Raw genomic sequence first — 22,782 nt, 5'->3', positions numbered from 1 at the left:
GAGTGGCAAGAAGAAAGCCATTTCTTAAAGATATCCATAAAAAGTGTTGTTTAAAGTTTGCCACAAGCCACCTGGGAGACACACCAAACATGTGGAAGAAGGTGCTCTGGTCAGATGAAACCAAAATTGAACTTTTTGGCAACAATGCAAAATGTTATGTTTGGCGTAAAAGCAACACAGCTCATCACACTGAACACACCATCCCCACTGTCAAACATGATGGTGGCAGCATCATGGTTTGGGCCTGCTTTTCTTCAGCAGGGACAGGGAAGATGGTTAAAATTGATGGGAAGATGGATGGAGCCAAATACAGGACCATTCTGGAAGACCTGAGACTGGGACGGAGATTTGTCTTCCAACAAGACAATGATCCAAAACATAAAGCAAAATCTACAATGGAATGGTTCAAAAATAAACATATCCAGGTGTTAGAATGGCCAAGTCAAAGTCCAGACCTGAATCCAATCGAGAATCTGTGGAAAGAACTGAAAACTGCTGTTCACAAATGCTCTCCATCCAACCTCACTGAGCTCGAGCTGTTTTGCAAGGAGGAATGGAAAAAATGTCAGTCTCTCGATGTGCAAAACTGATAGAGACATACCCCAAGCGACTTACAGCTGTAATCGCAGCAAAAGGCGGCGCTACAAAGTATTAACTTAAGGGGGCTGAATAATTTTGCACGCCCAATTTTTCAGTTTTTGATTTGTTAAAAAAGTTTGAAATATCCAATAAATGTCGTTCCACTTCATGATTGTGTCCCACTTGTTCTTGATTCTTCACAAAAAAATACAGTTTTATATCTTTATGTTTGAAGCCTGAAATGTGGCAAAAGGTCGCAAAGTTCAAGGGGGCCGAATACTTTCGCAAGGCACTGTACATGTGAACTGAGCTGAAAAGTGACTGGTAGCAGGAATATATAACTATGCATGGTAATATGTACAGTTCATTTGGAAAGTATTCAGACCCCTTGACTTTTTCCACATGTTGTTACGTTACAGACTTATTCTAAAATGGATTAAATTGTCCCCCCCTCAATCTACACACAAGACCCCACAATGACAAATACAAAACAGGTTTTTAGACATTTTTGCCAATGTATAAAAAATGTAATATCACCTTTTACATACTGTAAGTATTCAGACCCTTTACTCAGTACTTTGTTGAAGCATCTTCAGCAGCGATTACAGCCTCGACTCTTCTTCTGTGTGACGGTACAAGCTTGGCACAACTGTATTTGGGGAGTTTCTCTCATTCTTCTTTGCAGATCCTGTCAAGCTCTGTCAGGTCTCTCCAGAGATGCTCAATCTGGTTCAAGTCTGGGCTCTGGCTGGACCACTCAAGGACATTCAGAGACTTGTCCCGAAGCCACTCCTGCATTGTCTTGGCTGTGTGCTTAGGGTCGTTGTCCTGTTGGAAGTGAACCTTCGCCCCAGTCTGAGGTCCTGAGTGCTCTGGATCATCAAAGATCTCTATGTACTTTGCTCCATTCATCTTTCCTTCGATCCTGACTAGTCTCCTGGTCCCTTCTGCTAGACAACTTGCCACCACCATGCTTCACCGTAGGGATGGTCCCAGGTTTCCTCCAGACGTGACGCTTGGTATTCAGGCCAAAGAGTTCAATATTGGTTTCATCAGACCAGAGAATCTTGTTTCTCATGGTCTGAGAGTCTTTATGTGCCTTTTGGCCATCTCCAAGCGGGCTGTCATGTGCCTTTCACTGAGGACTGGCTTCCGTCTGCCCACTCTACCATAAAGGCCTGATTGGTGGAGTGCTGCAGAGATGGTTGTCCTTCTGGAAGATTCTCCCATCTCCACAGAGGAACTTTGGAGTTCTGTCAGAGTGACATTGGGTTCTTGGTCACCTCCCTGACCAAGCCCTTCTCCCCCGATTGCCAGCTCTAGGAAGAGTCTTAGTGGTTCCCAACTTCTTCCATTTAACTGTGTTCTTGGGGACCTTCAATGCTGCAGAAATTGTTTGGTATCCTTCCCCAGATCTGTGTCTTGACACAATCCTGTCTCTGAGCTCTATGGACAATTCCTTTGACCCCATGTCTTGGTATTTGCTCTGACATGCACTGTCAACTGTGGGACCTTATATAGGCAGGTGTGTCTCTTCCAAATCATGTCCAATCATTTGAATTTACCACAGGTGGACTCCAATCAAGTTGCAGAAACATCTCAAGGATGATGAAAGGAAACAGGATGCACTACACTCTCAAAGCAAAGGGTCTGAATACTTATGTAAATAAGGTATTTCTGTTTTTTATTTGCTAATATATTTGCAGCAAAAAACTGTTTTTGCTGTCATTTTGGGGTATTGTGTGTTGATTGATGAGGAAAATGTTTTATTTAATCAATTTTAGAATTAGGCTGTAACGTAATATAATGTGGAAAAAGTCATGAGGTCTGAATACTTTCCAAATGTAAACAGGAGTAATAGTGACCAGTAGCAGGATAAATATACAAATGTTATTGGAAATTGATAATCAATGGACAGCAGCGTAATGGGGTAATACATCTCATCAATAATATTTTTAGCAGCAGCGTAGGTTGTGTCTGAGTGGGTAGAGATCTGTGGATGGGCATAGAGTCAGTGTGGATAGTCTGTGGGAGAGGGAGAGCAGTAGTTTTTAGCCATTTAACGGTCTTATAGCCAGGGGATGGAAGCTGTTTAGGAGTCTGTTGGTCTGAGCCTTGATGTACCACCTACCGGACGGGAGCATGGAGAAGAGTCTTTGTCAAATTTTCAGGCCTTTCTAAGACAACGCCTGGGATATAGTATTACTGTAATAATTCTGTCATTGTTGAAAAGCTCAGATACTTCCCTCTTTAAGTGAATCATTGTAATTCATCCCCCTCAGATGGTTATGACGAGGAGAGAATTGGAGCCGTAAATTGTTTCAACTTTATCCAGCTATTTAACCATAGCCAGGATTAACCATAGAGTATGCTACAATCTACCACAATAGCAATGTTGCCAGCTAAGATATAGGAGGTTATTGTAGTTGGACAAGGCTATCTGAATTTAAGCATCTCTTAACACAGGAAGTTAGAGGTAAATATAAATTATTAAATGAAAAAAATGACTGACTGAAACTAGACTAAAACGGTCCAGACTTTTAGTCGACTGACAATAACATTAAGGATTCTTCAATAAAGTCTTTGTTGTTCATTGAGAAATAGTGCACCAAAAATCGAAGTTAGATTCCTCTGCAAAAACGTCTAAATTAATGACAGATTTCTTGAGTTATCTTAGATTCATTCGGACTATTTTGAGGGTATTCTGGCTACGGAATCTCAAAATCGAATAACAGCACTGTGGCTGCTTTTTTCTTGTATTTGAAGTGAAAGTCTTGAGGGAGTATGCTTTCACGCCAGCCAGACTGAAGCATACTGACGCCTTAAGACTAACATGAAATCTAAAATAGCAGCCAAAATTGTGTGTGTGTGTGTGTGTGTGTGTGTGTGTGTGTGTGTAACCAAAATGAGCCTCTGTCCTTTGTGCTGTGTGACAGTGAGGAAAACCCACTGAAGGCTAGCCAATGTTCCCTGGATCGGGGCATGGGAGGGGACAGCGATTATGGGGACGAAGAAGAATGCCAGTTCAACGAAGATGGCTCATTTATCGGTGAATACTCTGGTCACAAAAACAGAGGCTCTGTAAGACCCAGCCCAGTCACTGCGTGAAGAGACGAATGCTTCCTTCGGACTTCCCTCTGAAGGGTGTGTGACAGCAAAAGGAAATGAATGGCATCATCTGTGTGATGCATGACGTTGATCAGAAATGTTAAATTCCTGTCAATCACAATTGTATATGATGCATATTTATTTTGTACCTCCACATTGTGACGGATTTATTAGTAAATGTTTTCACATTCTTGTAGACAGGATTGTAAATCTGCAGTTTCAATATACAGTACCAGTCAAAAGTTTGGACACCTACTCATTCAAGGGTTTTTCTTTATTTTCACTATTTTCTATATTGTATAATAATAGTTAAGACATCAAAACTATGAAATAACACATATGAAAACATGTACTGTAGTAACCAAAAAACTGTTAAACAAATCAAATTATATTTTCTATTTTAGATGCTTCAAAGTAGCCACCCTTTTCCTTGATGACAGCTTGCACGTTCTTTGCATTCTCTCAACCAGCTTCACCTGGAATGCTTTTCCAACAGCTTTGAAGGAGTTCCCACATATGTTGAGCACTTGTTGGCTGCTTTTCCTTCAGTCTGTGGTCCAACTCATCCCAAACCATCTCAATTGGGTTGAGGTACGGTGATTGTGGAGGCCAGGTCATCTGATGCAGCACTCCATCACTCTCCTTCTTGGTCAAACAGCCCTTACACAGCCTGGATGTGTGTTAGGCCACTGTGCTGTTGAAAAACAAAATATAGTCCCACTAAGCGCAAACCAGATTGGATGGCGTATCGCTGCAGAATGCAATGGTAGCCATGCTGTTTAAGTGTGCCTTGAATTCTAAGTAAATCACTGACTGTGTCACAAACAAAGCACCATCACACCTCCTCCTCAATGCTTCACGGTGGGAATCACACATGTGGAGGTCATCTGTTCACCTACTCTGTGTCTCAAAACATGGCGGTTGGAACCAAAAACCTCCAATTTGGACTCATCAGACCAAAGGACAGATATCCGCCGGTCTAATTTCCATTGCTCGTGTTTCTTGGCCCAAGCAAGTCTTTTCTTGTTATTGGTGTCCTTTAGTAGTGGTTTCTTTACAGCAATTCGATCATGAAGGCCTGATTCACACTGATTCTCCTCTGAACAGTTGATGTGTCTGTGACTTTTATTTAGGCTGCTATCTGAGGCTGGTAACTCTAATGAACTTATCCTCTGCTGCAGAGGTAACTCTGGGTCTTCCTTTCTTGTGGAGGTCCTCGTGAGAGCCAATTTCATTATAGCGCTTGATGGTTGAACTTGCACTTGAATAAACTTTCAAAGTTCTTGAAATGTTCAGTTTTGACTGACCTTTATGTCTTAAAGTAATGATGGACTGTTGTCTCTCTTTGCTAATTTGAGCTGTGCTTGCCATAATATGGACTTAATATGGGCTATCTTCTGTATACCACCTGTCATGGTTCCTCCTGGCACCAGAGGGAGGCAGGTGTGTCTTATTATTTCATCATTGTGTCCCTGCTTAAAGAGGTGTGTTTTCTGTGGTCCTTTGCAGAAGCTTGAATTGTTTACCGTGTGCATTTGTTTCCTGAGTGAATTTTCGATACTTAGTGTTTGTTGTTTTTTCTGGTCTCTTCTCTGCACCTGGGTCCAACCTTACCACGTCACACCACGCCTACCTTGTCACAACACAACTGATTGGCTCAAACGCATTAAGAAGGAAAGAAATTCCACAAATTAATTTTCAACAAGGCACTTTTGCATTTTGATTTAACAATGTTTTGGTTGCTACTTTTTCCATGTGTTATTTCATAGTTTAGATGTCTTTCTTATTCTACAATGTAGAAAATAGTAAAAATAAAGAAAAACCCTTGAATGAGTAGGTGTGTCCAAACTTTTGACTGTTACTGTAAATACACTATATATATATTTAAAAAGAAAAGGTAGACAGCAGACACATATATCATTAATAACGATGCATGATTTCTTATGTTTTTACTTTCTTAGAAAAGGTCAACAGATATGAGGCATAAACATTCTTTATACCACGGTATTGTTGAATACTTGTTTATGATTGGCTTGTATTCTAGAGTGTGTATTATGTAAGGGATAATCAATGAGTTGCTCTGCGTTCTATGGAAAATACTGAAGGACCTGGAAGTTGTGTTCCACGGATTATTTTCCAGAAAACCCCGAGTTGATAATCCCTTTCATACCAGGGCTATAATTTAGCACATTTGCCACTAGAAATGTGTTAATTTGCTGGTATACATTTTTTTATTAAACTTTTGCTTTCAAAAGCAGCTCAAACCGAACATGTAAGAATGAACTATAGCCATCGAATTCTACCGAGGTAATATAGCGTGGGCTACAAGGTCTAATCGTGAATGCTGATTGGTTAAAACCGTAAATGGTGTCTATTCCACCATTTACCACCGGCTAAATCTATGATGTTAAAATGCCTATATTCGTGGCCAAAAGTTTTGAGAATGACACAAATATTAATTTCTACAAAGTTTGCTGCTTCAGTGTCTTTAGATATTTTTGTCAGATGTTAATATGGAAAACTGAAGTATAATTATAAGCATTTGATAAGTGTCAAAGGCTTTTATTGACAATTAGATGAAGTTGATGCAAAGAGTCAATATTTGCAGTGTTGACCCTTCTTTTTCAAGACCTCTGCAATCCACATGGCATGCTGTCAATTAACTTCTGGGCCACATCCTGACTTATGGCAGCCCATTCTTGCATAATCAATGCTTGTGGGTTTTTGTTTGTCCACCCGCCTCTTGAGGATTGTCCACAAGTTCTCAATGGGATTAAGGTCTGGGGAGATTCCTGGCCATGGACTCAAGGTCCATCATGCTGGAAAAGGCATTGTTCGTCACCAAACTGTTCCTGGATGGTTGGGAGAAGTTGCTCTGTGTTGTGTTGGTACCATTCTTTATTCATGGCTGTGTTCTTAGGCAAAATTGTGAGTGAGCCTACTCCCTTGGCTGAGAAACAACCCCACACATGAATGGTCTCAGGATGCTTTACTGTTGGCATGACACAGGGCTGATGGTAGCGCTCACCTTGTCTTCTCCGGAAAGCTTTTTTCCGTATGCCCCAAACAATCGGAAAGGGGATTCATCAAAGAAAATTACTTTACCCCAGTCATCAGCAGTCCAATCCCTGTACCTTTTGCAGATTATCAGTCTGTCCCTAATGTTTTTCCTGGAGAGAAGTGGCTTCTTTGCTGCCCTTCTTGACACCAGGCCATCCTCCAAAAGTCTTTGCCTCACTGTGCGTGCAGATGCACTCACACCTGCCTGCTGCAATTCCTAAGCAAGCTCTGGTGGTACCCCGATCCCACAGCTGAATCAAATTTAGGAGACGGTCCTGGCGCTTGCTGGACTTTCTTGGGCGCCCTGAAGCCTTCTTCACAACAATTGAACCGCTCTCCTTGAAGTTCTGGATGATCCGATAAATGGTTGATTTAGGTGCAGTCTTACTGGCAGCAATATCCTTGCCCGTGAAGCCATTTTTGTGCAAAGCAATGATGATGGCACCTGTTTCCTTGCAGTTAAACATGGTTGACAGAGGAAGAACAATGATTCCAAGCACCATCCTCTTTTTGGAGCTTCCAGTCTGTTATTTGAACTCAATCAGCATGACAGAGTGATCTCCAGCCTTGTCCTCGTCAACACTCACACCTGTGTTAACAAAATAATCACTGACATGATGTCAGCTGGTCCTTTTGTGGCAGGGCTGAAATGCAGTATAACTGTTTTTGGGGATTCAGTTCATTTACATGGTAAAGAGGGACTTTGCAATTAATTGCAATTCATCTGACCACTCTTCATAACATTCTGGAGTATATGTAAATTGCCATCATACAAGCTGAGGCAGCAGACTTTGTGAAAATTAATATTTGTGTAATTCTCAAAACCTTTGGCCACAACTGTATTTACTCTGTTCCATCTGACTGCTCAATCCACTGTCTCGTCAGCCCTGCCAAGCAATTTATAAACTTGATCTCCACTACATTATCTCACATTTCTTTTAGACTAACATTTTGTTTTCAACAGCGGAGATTTGTATAAACCTTGCTGTCTGACATTTGCAACATTGTTTCAATATTCAAATTCTATCTCCAGCTGTCTCATAGTAATGAACATGTCAGGAGTCGAAAAGAGACAAAGGCATTATAGCCGTGGTATAAGTGGGATAATCAACCCTGAGCTCTATGCATTCTATGGAAAATAATGCAACTCCGTGGAAGGTTAGTGCCACTCTGCTGCGCACCTTGGCACACACCTTCCACGTTGTGTATTATTTTCTATAGACTGCATATCCCCTCGTTGATTACCTTTACATAATTACTTGTGCCTACTTTTGTATATTTAATTTTCACAATGTTAAAAGGGTTTTTAATTGTATTTTTAAATCATCACTGTATGTCTAATACATCACTGTGTTTGTTTATTTCATGAAAATAACTCCAAATATATTTTTTGTCATTTATTTCTCTGAGACTCCTTTCGACATTGAAATTCTCAGTCTGATCGTTTGGGCGTTGATACAAATTAAAATGTATTTACTATAAATACACAGCCCTGATTGTCGGATTTAATTGTCTAGACCCCTTCACTCAACTCTGGACCTCGAAGACAGTTCCACTGTGTTTTTTAAATTGTTCTCCTATAATCAGGGACTGATTTAGACCTGGGACACCAGGTGTGTGCAATTATCAGGTAGAACAGAAAACCAGCAGGCTCTGGACCTCGTAGGGTAAGAGTTGAGTACCCCTGCTCTAGAGCCTACTCAGCTTAACCCTTCAAAGTAGGAGGATTACGCGTGCAAATAAAATATGACTGGTCATTGGTCAGAATAATAAGATCTGATTGTGATGTTATGATCTTGGTCAAAAACTTCATCCCACCTGAACAGGCTGAAATTCCAGACATTCTTTAAAAAAATCTGTTACATCATTTTCACAACTTCATAGTGTTATTCGACCTCATTGTGGAAATATCATCAGAATAACAGGAAATCAAGTTTTTGATGGCACTGCCCTTTTAATACTTCACAACACTGTATATATTGTAGAAAACAAAAGTTGGCTTTGTATGCAATGTGTGAATGTTACTGTGGTTGATTGCATTTTATAATGTTAATACTGATGTCTAATGTGTTTTTGTAAATGATAGGATCAAACTTATTACAGGTGTTTCCATCCCTGCTTTGGAAAACTGTCTGCTAGTAAATTAAATGTAAAATACTAATTTAATAATTGAAATAATTATATACTAGTGAAATTCTAAAAAATGTAAATACAAATTATAATGAAATCACCCTATACACATCGATAGTACAGTAGAAGGTATACAAGCTGTGTATGCTGTAAAATCGTGTTAGGGCATTGGTCAAATTTAGGTCAGTTTTCATTTTAATTTCCTGTCAAAATCATGGCATGAACCAATTTCATTCAACAGAAGGTTGGCATTCCTAATAAATGTCTAAGGTTGCTGCAGTTGTTATAGTATTCAAGATAATGATATGTTTCACTCTATCACTTGTCAACATTTAAAAATGTATGCTAGCAGCATACCACCCTGCATACCACTGCTGGCTTTCTTCTGAAGCTAAGCAGGGCTGGTCCTGGTCAGTTCCTGGATGGGAGACCAGATGCTGCTGGATGTGGTGTTGGAGGGCCAGTAGGAAGCACTCTTTCCTCTGGTCTAATTTTTTTTATCCCAATAAATTGTGTGATTGACACTGCCCTGTATAGGGTGCTGTCTTTCAGATGGGATGTTAAACGGGTGTCCAGACTCTCTGAGGTCATTAAAGATCCCATGGCACGTATTGTAAGGGTGTTAACCCTGGTATCCTGGCTAAATTCCCAATCTGTCCATCAAATCATCATGGTCACCTAATAATCCCCAGTTTACAATTGGCTCATTCATCCCCTTCCTCTCCCCTGTAACTATTCCCCAGGTCATTACTGCAACTGAGAATGTGTTCTCAGTCAATAAATAAAATAATGGCAAAATATTATTTTTTTAAACAGCTGCTAGTTGGCCATTCCAAGAACATTCTATCGTGCCTGAATGTAAGTGTGCATCCCAAATGGCACCCTATTCCCTATATAGTGCACTAATTTTGAACAGATCAGTGCACTAGGCCTACATTTGGGACAAATCCTAACTGTGAGTGGTTCTCACTAAACAGGAGATGAGTCGATTCTTCCCATCTCTATTAGTTTGGAATATCCCCTTCATCAAAGGTGCTATTTCCCGGAAAATGAAAATTGGGGGAGGAATTACACTGAACAAAAATATAAACGCAACATGGAAAGTGTGGTTCCCATGTTTCATGAGCCAAAATAAAATATCCCAGAAATGTTCCATACTCACAAAAAGCTAATTTTCTCTTTTTTTTGCCACAAATTTGTTTACATCCCTGTTAGTGAGCATTTCCCATTTGCCAAGATAATCCATCCACCTGACAGATGTGGCATATCAAGAAGCTGATTAAACAGCATGATCATTACACAGGTGCACCTTGTGCTGGGGACAATAAAAGGCCACTCTAAAGTGTGCAGTTTTGTCACACAACACAATGCAGCAGATGTCTCAAATTTTGAGGGAGTGTGCAATTGGCATGCTGACTGCAGCACACCAATTACATTTTCCATCACTTTCCCTCCTCTTATCACTCAATCTGTGATTATTATCATTACATTTTAAGGTAAGCATTAGATTATAGTTTATATCAAAAGTTTATATACTTCTATTAAAGTAAGGAAAATCAACCCATAAAAGCAGTCACTTCATCATTTCAAACCCTTTATTCTGGGTTATACAATCTAATTAGTATGGTAATACTGTCATCATAATAAAGGTTATACTATTAATGGGTGTGAGAGAAAAAGCAGTTGATAGCTTCGACTGGATGCTGTGTACAGGTTTCTGGCTCGGACTCAGGTCTCACGGTAGATGGTGAAGGACAGGGCCATAGTGGTGAGGGACAGGGCCATAGTGAACACCATTGTTACCATTACTTCCGCCGGTTAGACGGGGTGAGTCTCACACTGTTCTCTGTCAAATTATCCTTCCATGCATTTAGATCTACTCACTCTACTCTATTTAGTTTAGGGCATTTATGATTCAGGAAATCCAGACAAATTATTCACTGTATGACGAATGTGACCGACTGGCTCGATTCGGTTTGATGTAGAAAAATGTTGTTTTTTACATTGGATAACAGTAGGGACTCCGAGCTAGGAAAGGGTATATCACCAACTACAGTTGAGAAAGAATGGGAAAGGAATTCTGCTTTGAAAGCTTCTCACTTTTGACAAAATTGCCTTTGAATGTTTTGGTACACCTACCGGAGAGCTCTTCTTTGTCGGCATCTTTCACACCCTCTTAAGCTTTAGCCCCACGCATCTCTTTAAAGGTTGATCCGAGTGTTCTGTCCTAACAACAGCAGACAAGCTAACTGGGTGATGTTGGCTAGCTTGCTAGCACCTTCCAGACACAATCGAGAGAACAGCTCACTCTGGTCATTTTACTCACCCTAGCAGATCTGGTTATCCAGAGCGTTGGTGACTGCAACTGTGCTGCTGGCAACAATTTACGCTTTTTTTTACCAATGTTTACTGACACCAGTCATATTCAACAGGCGTGGAGCGCTCTTAAATTCGTCAGTTATTCTGCGCTCTGGCACACTCAAATAAGAGTGCTCTGAAATCGGAGTAGATAGCCAGAACAAATTGACCAGCTACGTCTATCAACAGTTGTCACAAGGACATCATTAATGTTCTATTGAAATGATTACTTGCATAGTAGAGTATTTTGTTAAGACGGGTAGCTAGCTAGCTAGCTAAACAATGAACTATAATCCCGACTCATTATGTTACTACCCTGCATTAATCTTCAGGTAGCTAACCAACCAGGTTCAGTGTTAGCTAGTTAGTATTAGGCTATAACTAGCAAAGCAAATGTCTCTGAGATATGAATAATATTACTACACAGATCATACACATAATGTTAGCTAGTGAGCCAGCCAGCTAACTTTAGCTAGCTAGCTAACCGTACACTTTAACTTGAAATGAAAATTACTTTATGACAAAATTAGAAATGTGTAGTGTCTGAAAATGTAGCTAGCTAGACTATCTTACCCATATACATGGATGGACACTTCTCCCTCTGTCACGGATGCCATGGTTGCCCTTAGTTTAAAACGTAATCCGGAGACAGGTGTTTTCTCTATCTCTTTAGCTATTATACTCTAATTCCACTGATTTCATATTCGGAAATAGTGCTCCTTTCATATCTCCATACAGAATCCCTGTATAACGTTATAAATCAACTTAGGTATTTATATCCTCATCACCAGCAACAATCACAGCGCAGCAGCCCGAGAGGTACACATATCGTGTTCCCGAGGAAATCTTAGCGTCTGGGGGCATTCATGAACTTCATTGTTACAGCCCTTACCCATCTCAGCTGTTACAGCCCATACTGTTACCCTATCAAACTTTTCAATGACTTCTCCTGTCAGTGCTCACTACATGTAGATCAACGGGCGGTGGTGGACAGAACCCCTAGATAAAGTTATAGATTAAAAAACTCAGCTCATAGAACTGCTTTGGGTATTCATTACACAATAATCTCCCATATTGCCTCCCTCACACCGGATTTAGTCCCATGATAGCTCTCATTCAAGCAATAATTAATAGTTACATTTCAATCATCTTTTTATCCAAATTTCAATCAGCTTAGTATCCTAATTTTAATCATGTCCTTTCCACACATGCACGACTCTCACAAGCTGGAGAGGTCAGAGTCAAACTTAGATGCATAAAGTACCGGTCTGAAGTGAGCTCCGTCGGAACAGTCCCAATAGATCTTTTATATACTGCTTATAGACACATTACATAGGCATAGTTCGTAGGATTGGTTCCGGCATGTGTTTGGCACAAAATACATTACAGACAGCATACTTTTCATACGTTTAAAAACATTCATATGTGGTGTGTGTGTGTGTGTGTGTGTGGGTGCGCATCTATCAGTTACACATATATGTCAGTACATACACACAACAAGTAGGTCACATGGGGGAGAGGCATTGTGCCATGAGGTTTTGCATTATTTGTTTTTTGAAGCCAGGTTTGCTGTTCAATTGTGCTATATAAGATGGACGGGAGTTCCATGCACTCATGGCTCTGCATTATACTGTACATGTTGTAACGTCCGTCGTTCAAATGAGACCAAGGTGCAGCATGGTAGGCGGAAATGTTCTTTATTAAAATGGTCCACCAAAAAAACAATAAACAACTCAACGAACGAAAAGCTTAGGAGTGCAACCCATGCAACAAACAAAGACAAGATCCCACAACTGAAGGTGGGAAAAAGGACTGCCTAAGTATGATCCCCAATCAGAGACAACGATAGACAGCTGCCTCTGATTAGGAACCATACTAGGCCAACAAAGACAAAGAAAACATAGATATACAAAAACTAGAGTACACACCCTAGTCACACCCTGACCTAACCAAAATATAGAGAATAAACAGGGATCTCTAAGGTCAGGGCGTGACACGTACTTGAATTTGTTCTGGACCTCGGGACTGTGAAAAGACCCCTTTTGGCATGTCTGGTGGGGTAAGTGTCTGTGTCAGTGCTGTGTGTAAGTTGACTGTGCAAACAATTTGGAATTTCCAACACCTTAATGTTTCTTATAAAAACAAGAAGTGACAGTCAGTCTTTCCTCAACTCTTAGCCAAGAGAGACTGGCATGCATAGTATTAATATTAGCCATTTGATTACAATGAAGAGCAAGACGTGTGCCTCTTTTCTGTTCTGGGCCAGCTGCAGCTCAACTAAGTAATTATTTGCCTCTCTTGACTGGACAATATTCAAGATAAGATAAAATTAGAGCTTGCAGGACTTGCTTTGTGGAGTGTGGTATCAAAAAAGCAAAGCATCTCTTTATTACAGATGGAATTCTCACCATCTTTACAACCATTCAATCTATATGTTTTGACCAAAACAGTTTACAGTCTAAGGTAACATCATCAACTTGTTCAACAGCCACAGCATTCATTACCAGATTCAGCTGAGGTCTAGAATTTAGGAAATGACTTCTACCAAATACAATGCACTTAGTTTAAGAAATGTTCAGGACCAGTTTACTACTGGCCACCCATTCCAAAACAGACAAACTCCTGTTTAAGGGTTTCAGTGACTTCATTAGCTGTGGTTGCTGATGCGCATATGGTTGAATCATCAGCATACATGGACACACATGCTTTGTTTAATGCCAGTGGTAGGTCATTGGTAAAAATAGAAAAGAGTAAAAGGCCTAGAGAGCTGCCCTGCGGTACACCACACTTGACATTAGAGAAGCTTCCATTAAATAAACCCCTCTTTTCTATTAGATAGATTGCTCTGAATCCACGTGATGGCAGAGGTTCAAAAGCCATAACACATATGTTTTCTCAACAACAGGCTATGGTCAATAATATGAAAGGCTGCACTGAAATCTTCTTATTATATATTTCTTTCAACCAATCAGTAATTGTAATGGTCTTCTTCCTCCTCTGACGAGGAGTAGTGAGAAGGATCGGAGGACCAATGCGCAGCATGGTAAGTGTCCATATTTTTTATAAAGAAATTGAACAGTGAACAAAAACAACAAAATGAACAAACAAAACCGAAACGGTTCTGTCTGGTGCAGAATACAAACACTCAACAGAAAATAATCACCCACAAATCAAGGGTGAAAACAGGCTGCCTAAGTATGGTTCTCAATCAGGGACAATGATTGACAGCTGCCTCTGATTGAGAACCATACCAGGCCAAACACAGAAATACCAACTCATAGAAAAACAACCATAGACAACCCACCCAACTCACGCCCTGACCATACTAAAACAGACATAACAAAAAAACTAAGGTCAGAACGTGACAGTAATTTGTGTCAGTGCAGTACCTGTTGAGTGCCCTTCCCTTTAAGCATGCTGAAAGTCTGTTGTTAATTTGTTCATAGAGAAATTGAAATGTAGTTGGTCAAACACCATTTTTTCCAACAGTTTGCTAAGGGCTGGCAGCAAGCTGATACTGTAAGTCTGCTGTTAGAGCCAGTAAAGGCAGCTTTACTACTCTTGGGTAGAGGAATGACTTTGGCTTCCATCCATGCCTGAGGACAAAGAATTTCCTCTAGGCTCAGTGAGCCACCATTGCCAAATGTGCGTCCTTTAAAGAAAAAATAATGGTTAAAAGCCTGGTCAAAAGACTCGCCGGCTTTAAAATAGGCATGAACAATCAGTTGCCAAAGGAAATCGCAGAACGACACTAGACTAAAATGGAGACGTGTAGCTCTCGTAGTCGACAAGCTAGACATTGATAACCAACTGTTCCCAGACACCAAGACCACTCCATTGCTATTCTAAATAAAATGTAACATCCAACACTATTAATGTATTCCTGGTCTTAATGCTGGTGAATTACAGTCACTCTGATATCCATAAGTCATTTCTGGCTGTATGTAATAACACAAAACATTTTATGGGCCAATAATGTAAGAAATAACACACACAAAAACAAAATACTGCAAAGTTACTTAGGAGCGAGAAGCAGAGCTCCCATATCAGAGATCCCATATTATTTTACTGTTGAAACAGAAAGCTGGTTGCAATTTCAGGTTAATCCACCAGAAAAGACAAATATTATGGTTAATATTTTGTATGCTCAAGGATTTCAGTTTGTTTTGACTGCTATAAGAGTGTAATAAAAAAAGTGAAGAAAATGTTTTATGCAAACACTTTCATTCCCCATTTCACACAATCAAAAACAATGCCTGGATGTTGTATTGCTCCTCTATGTCTAGACAACTGTTATTGTTGTACAGCAGTTTTATTCAATCATTTTAACTATGGAAATAAATGAAACCCAATTAGAAGGACATTTCAGATGCTGATGGACTTCAAATTTATGTTGGTACTGTAATAAGTCAAACACTTTGATGGCATTACGTAACGCAACTTCAACAATCATGGTTACATGATAATACCATTTAAGTTTCACAGTTAATAAGCAAATTATTATAAAATAAAGAGAAACCCCATACAACCTATTATCAAAACTGAACAATCAATAATACCCCTTCAAAACACCAGTCTCAACGTCAACAGTGAAGAGGCGACTCCGGGATGCTGGCCTTCAAGGCAGGGTGTCTGTGTTGGTTTGCCCATCTTAATCTTTTATTGGCCAGTCTGAGATACGGCTTTTTCTTTGCAATTCTGCCTAGAAGGCCAGCATCCCGGATTCGCCTCTTCACTGTTGATGTTGAAACTGTTGTTTTGAAGGGGTACTATTTAATGAAGCTGCCAGTTGAGGACTTGTGAGGTGTCTGTTTCTCAAACTAAACACTCTAATGTACTTGTCCTCTTGCTCAGTTGTTTACCAGGACCTCCCACTCCTCTTTCTATTCTGGTCTTTATATTCTCCCTTCACAGAACAGCCAGTTTGCGCTGTTCTGTGAAGGGAGTAGTACAAAGCGTTGTACGTGATCTTCAGTTTCTTGGCAATTTCTCGCATAGAATAGTCTTCATTTCTCAGAACAAAAATAGACTGACGAGTTTCAGAAGAAAGTATTTGTTTCTGGCCATTTTGAGCCTGTAATCGAACCCACAAGTGCTGATGCTCCAGATACTCAACTAGTCTAAAGAAGGTCAATTTCATTGCTTATGTAATCAGAACAACAGTTTTCAGCTGTGCTAACATAATTTTAAAAGAGTTTTCTAATGATAAATTAGCCTTTTAAAATTATAAACTTGGATTAGCTAACACAACGTGCCATTGGAACACAGGAGTGATGGTTGCTGATAATGGTCCACTACACCTACGTAGATATTCCATAAAATATCTGACGTTTCATTAACAACACTAACAATGTCTACACTATAGTTATGATCAATTTGATGTTATTTTAATGGACAAACAAATGTGCTTTTCTTTCGAAAACAAGGACATTTCTATGTAACCCCAAACTTTTTAATGGTAGTGTACCTGTGCCTGTCACCTGGGCCGGTGGGGGGTTTTCCAGTCCTGTGGGCGCGCTCCACCTCAATCTTCCTGTGGTGCATCTTCAGTTTCTCTGAGATAATTTACCTCACTTTGTCCTCAGATTCCATCCAGGTCTCATATGGAGATTCTGCAGTTCCATCCACAACCATGTTCTTCTGCCTGGATTGTCCCTGGAGATAATCTGATTTCTCTGTCATTGTTATCATGGATTCACATACAGAAATGATGTCCTCTATCAATGACTTATAGATTGCTGCCATCTTGCCGTTCTCCTGTTTAAACTCATTGAGCTAACCTTGGGAGAACTGCAAACTCTTTCTTCAGGACCTGGACATCTCTGGTCTGGTCATCCATTCTTTTATTAGTTGACTCCACCAGTATTTGGACACAACACTTGAAGCTATTTTCTTGTAGTTGTAACTGCTAGTAGGAGCCAAAGTATGGAGTCTTCTCTTCTCCGGTGCTGAACTGGACACATTCTGTTGAATGTACTGTAACACTTAGAAATAAACTTAAAAATGAAATGTGGTTCACCATTACATCCCATGTTATTACCACAGTTTAAGTACGATTGTGGAAGAGGTCAAATCTGCATTTTATTTGCATTTCTGTCCTTAATCAATATTTCCGTATTACTGTATGCATAATGCATGCATATTCACTGTATGTTTTTCAGAGATAACTGCTAAATATTTGGAGGATATGTTTGTTATTATACTGAATTCAGCAACATTTATATGATTTGTTTCTCTTTTTACACAACTCTATGAATGGTTATTCGTATTGTTGCGAATTTAGCATATTTCACTTTTGAGGCAAGCACGTTATCCATCCCCTGCTTCCAATAGGCCATAGTGTGCTTACAGTATATCTGCCTGGGTATACTATGGCAATGACTTTGGATAGCTATAAAAGAGAGTATACCAATGATCTACCATAATTGTATCTTAAAGTTTGACTAAATTATCTCACTTGATCAAACGAAACTCAAAAGGAAGAGGCCAGCACTTATGTCCCTAATCTACTTGACAATTATCCCACAGGGGGTTGAGTGATACAAATAGAGACACACTGTGGCTTATAGAGAGAGACACAATGTGACAGCGGTCTAGGCAAGTGACAAGTGACAAATTGAGAAATCGAAGGCAAACATAACATACAGTAAATATGAGCATGAACATTTGCTTTAATTTCATATTCCCAATTCCAATCCTTTCAGATGAAAGCTCTCTATTAGCCACTTACTCTTTTGACATGTTTCTTTAATGAAAATTGCATCCCAAAATGTTGTGATTGAATCCTGACACTGCATCCAAGTAAATTGCTACTGTGATCATGGTTTTGATTTCAAGAGGACAGCCATTTCTGATTAAATACGCAATGTCTGTGTCTTTATGTATCCAAAGTCAACACTCCTTAACAACATATTGGTGAGTTTTAACTGGTTAAGAAAACTAATTATTTCTGAAAACTGACAGCAAACCTTCAAAATCTTTCACAAATCCTTACTCTTCCTTTAATGGACTTTCTCTGAGTCTTCACAATACCCTGCCGCCCATTATCTTGTGGTTTGCATACAGTATTCTGCCATTTGTATACCCATAGCCCTGCAAGCTTAAATAGGCACTCTAGCAGTAATCAAACAAGACTAGGGGCAGTGCAGTTGAAAAGCACTTGGGTGCCTCATGGCAAGATAAAGGTCATTTTAAGAGATAATCCTGCATTGTTGGGGATTACCCCTTCATCCGTTTTAAAATTGCTTTCTCGGTGGAACGCTAAAACCACTGAACAACAATAAAAGATTATTCTACTCAAAGCCTCGCAGAGGAAGGCCTTGAGTGTCACATGAGCAGTTCCCCCCCCCCCCCCCCCAAGCTCAATGCGCAGTTTAACTAGAACGGAATAAGATCAAGCCCTAACTGTGCGATGTAGTAGGGAGTTGTAGTTTCCAACAGGCCAATATTCTGCATAGTTTAGCGCAGAAAATGTGGTAATTAACTACAATGACCATAATCCATTGCTCGCCTACTTTTCTGGTCAGTGTGGGCAGAGATCTTATATATATACATATAATATACATAAGTATTCAACCCAGCAATTACAGATGTGAGTATTTCTGGGTAAGTCTCTAAGAGCTTTGCACACCTGGATTATACAATATTTACACACAATTATTTTTGTTAATTCTGTCTCTGTGAAGTTGATTGTTGATCATTGCTTGACAGTCATTTTCAAGTCTTGCCATAGATTTTCAAGCTGATTTAAGTCCAAACTGTAACTAGGCCACTCAGAAACATTCAGTGTCGTCTTGGTAAGCAACTCCAATATATATTTGGCCATGTGTTTTAGGTTACTGTTCTGCTGAAAGGTGAATTTGTCTCCCAGTGTCTGTTGGAAAGCAGACTGAACCAGATTTTCTTCTAGATTTTTGCATGTGCTTAGCTCTATTCCTTTTCTTTTTCCCCCAAAAAACTCCCTTGTCCATAATTATATGTGTGGGGTACAGAGATGAGGTAGTCATTCAAAAACACTATTATTGCATACAGAGTGAGTCCATACAACTTATTATGTGACTTGTTTTTACTCCTGAACTTATTTAGGTTTGCCATAACAAAGGGGTTGAATACTTAATGACTCAAGACATTTCAGCTTTACATTTTTTATTCATTTGTAAAAACTCCTAAAAACATAATTCCACTTTGACGTTATAGGGTATTGTGTGTATGCCAGTGACACAAAATTTAAATTTCATGCATTCTAAATGCAGGCTGTAACACAACAACATTTAAAAAAAGTCAAAGCGTGTGAATAATTTCTGAAGGCACTGTGTAGGCTGAGCTGTATCAGTAATTTCATTATTTTGTATGTTTCAGTCAGTGTCGATTTTAGCATGTAAATCTTGAAGCGGCCCCCCAAAAAAGGGTAATGCCAGCAAAGCCACAACACAACACTAAACAATACATGAATTGTATATAAAGGTGACAAACGGTGTACACAAACTGTTAGGGCCTACATAAAGTTGTCCCAATAGCAGTCCCAACACCTTACCACTGCTACACCTGGCTATCAGCGGAGCCTTGTCTGGCAGCGAAACAGTTCATTCAGCCTAATTTACTGCCTTGAAAAAAAAATATGTGTGGTTTCAATTAGGACATTAATGAGCGAGTTAGGACGGACGTAGTCAATATAACTATTTGTTCAGCACCTTTGAAATGTACAGCGACAGAATTCAGAACATGGGCCGTTCTTATAGTGTTCTCCCTGGACACCAAGTCAGAACCTTAAATAAATAAAGGGGGCATATAAGCAGACAATGAAAGCTCTTACGATATTCAATGATTGCATTTCTCTAAAACAGGCTATAGGATACATGTGCACCACCAAGTCAGAACAGTAGGCGAAATTAAGAGGTGAAAATAGACCAAATTATTAGGGTGAGGCACATGGGCTACAAACAGCTTACTACACAACACACACTTAGTATTACTTTCTTATGTCACACCCTGACCTTAGAGAGCTTTTTATGTCTCTATTTTGGTTTGGTCAGGGTGGGATTTGGGTGGGCATTCTATGTTCTTTTTTCTATGTTTTTGCATTTCTTTGTTTTGGCCGGGTATGGTTCTCAATCATAGACAGCTGTCTATCGTTGTCTCTGATTGGGAACCATACTTAGGTAGCTTTTTCCCACATGGTTTTTGTGGGTAGTTGTTTTCTGTTTAGTGTTTTGCACCTGACAGGACTGTTTCGGTTATTCACTTTGTCATTTTTGTTTCAGTGTTCTGTTTAATAAAAAGTCATGCACACTTACCACCCTGTGCTTTGGTCCGATTCCTCCTCTTCAGAAGACGACACCCATTACAGAACTACCCACCACCAACAAACCAAGCAGCGTGGTATGGAGAAGCATAGGGTTCAGGACTCCTGGACATGGGAGGAGATATTGGACGGAAAGGAACCCTGGAGACAGGCTGGGAAATATCGCCGCCCGAAAAAGGAGCTGGAGGCAGCTAAATCTGAGAGGCGGCGATATGAGGCAAGGCAGCGCAGCAGGCATGAGAGGTAGCCCCCATTTTTGGGGAGGCACACATGGAGATTGGCGGAGTCAGGCGTTATGCAGTAAAGCGCACGGTGTCTCCAGTGCTCGCTCATAGCCCGGAGCGCTATATGCCAGCCTCCCACAAGTGCCATGCGATAGTGGGCATCCAGCCAGGGTGGATTGTGGCAGCTCAGCGCGCTTGGTCTCAGGTGCGCCATTTCGGCCCAGGGTATTCGGCCCAGGGTATCCTGTTCACTTGAACAGGAAGGTGGCGCGGCGGTCCTTCGTCTGCAAATTTTGTCATCAATGTCTGACATTCTCTTGATTTATGGTGCTTTCAAGACTGAGAACTGGGAACAAAAAAAAAAGTTGGATCATGATAACATCCGTGATCTTCAGGTCGTAGCTCTAGAAAGTGACCCGAGTTCCAGAATTATATTTCCGAGTTGTATGAAAGTTCAAAGGTTTTCCCCCAGTCATAGCTCGTTTTTCCCCGAGTTCCCAGTTGTCTTGAACTCACTTATGTCAGATTTTGTTTTGAGTGTGGCTGAAATCATGTTTCATTGACAGCATTTAAACCAGGAAAAGAGACCCTTAATCTTAGACTTGGGACCACACAGCCACTACACTGAATAGCAGGCTAATGATTGCTTTGTAATTCTTGCAGTTAGCCACTGATTCCTTCCAAACCACTCATTGTTGAAAGGATTTGCCAGTAGATTGTCAACTTGATTCTTGATGATGACTGCTAGCTAAGATTTTGAAAGAATGATGTTGTATGATCAGTCCAATCAAAGCCACTGTAGATATAACTTGATTTGACATAATTTTATCTGTGGCCAATGACCTTGAGCCTTCTGGGATGGGCACTTGTATGTAATGTAACTCTTTGGCAGCTCCCAAGGGCTTGAATTTTAGAGCTCTATCCTTAGACTTGGCAGAACCGTAGTGTCCCCATGAGTGACAGAACACTGAGCCAATCATGGCGCAACGCTCCAGATTTTCTGCTGCTTGCCCAACCAGCACAGAAAGCACTGAGCTAGGCTGAAACACCTGCATTTTGGAGATGCCTTACTTAAGAAAACAAAAAAGAGACCATGTTTGTATGCGGCTTTATTAACTCATTGATATATATATTTTTCCATTGTTTGCAAACTGATATGTGACACTGATGTATGGCTGGGGGCAGTATTGAGTAGCTTGGATGAATAAGGTGCCCAGAGTAAACTGCCTGGTACGCAGTCACAGAAGCTAAGATATGCATATTAGTACTATATTTGGATAGAAAACACTCTGAAGTTTCTAAAATTGTTTTAATGATGTCTGTGAGTATAACAGAACTCATATGGCAGGCAAAAACCTGAGAAGAAAATCCAACCAGGAAGTGGGAAATCTGAGGTTGGTCGTTTTTCAACTCATTCCCTATTGACTATACAGTGGGATATTGGTCATGTTGCACTTCCTAAGGCTTTCACTAGATGTCAACAGTCTTTAGAACCTTGTTTGATGCTTCTACTGTGAGGTGGGGGTGAATGAGAGGGAATGAGTCAGGGCTCTGGCAGAGTACCATGAGCTCGTGACACTCGTTCACGTGAGAGCAAGCTCTGTTCCATTGCATTTCTACAGACAAAGGAATTCTCCGGTTGGAACATTGTTGAAGATTTATGTTAAAAACATCCTAAAGATTGATTCTATACTTCGTTTGACATGTTTCTACGGACTGTAACAGAACTTTTTGACTTTTCGTCTGCTCCTAGTGAACGCGCGTCATGAATTTTGATTTGTGAACTGAACGCCCTAACAAAAGGAGGTATTTGGACATAAATGATGGACATTATCGATCAAAACAAAAATTTATTGTGGAACTGGGATTCCTGGGAGTGCATTCTGATGAAGATCATCAAAGGTAAGTTAATATTTATAATGTTGTTTCTGAATTCTGTTGACTCCAACATGGTGGATATCTGTTTGGGTTGTTTTGGTCTCTGAGCGCCGGACTCAGATTATTGCATGGATTGCTTTTTCC

At 40.2% G+C, this 22,782-nt stretch overlaps 1 protein-coding gene across 4 annotated transcripts in view; it reads left to right on the top strand.

Moving 5' to 3' along the window:
- LOC110532314 (neural cell adhesion molecule L1-like protein) overlaps window positions 1-8,234 on the top strand; it is an 89,325-nt gene extending 81,091 nt beyond the window's left edge. For 3 of the 4 annotated variants that reach the window (XM_021616094.3, XM_090184560.1, XM_036988248.2), the window contains one exon: window positions 3,516-8,234. In XM_021616094.3, the coding sequence (XP_021471769.1) occupies window positions 3,516-3,687 (172 nt within the window). In that variant the 3' untranslated portion in view covers window positions 3,688-8,234. The remainder of the gene's footprint in view (window positions 1-3,515) is intronic. The other variant, XM_090184559.1, reaches the window with a different exon arrangement.
- Window positions 8,235-22,782: the final 14,548 nt, after the last annotated feature.

Source organism: Oncorhynchus mykiss, chromosome 9 (assembly GCF_057628025.1).
Source record: "Oncorhynchus mykiss isolate SJ-2025 chromosome 9, ASM5762802v1, whole genome shotgun sequence".
In the NCBI taxonomy this organism is placed as follows: domain Eukaryota; kingdom Metazoa; phylum Chordata; class Actinopteri; order Salmoniformes; family Salmonidae; genus Oncorhynchus; species Oncorhynchus mykiss.
The sequence above is the reverse complement of the archived record's forward strand: the minus strand, read 5'-3'. Positions and strand labels throughout refer to the sequence as shown.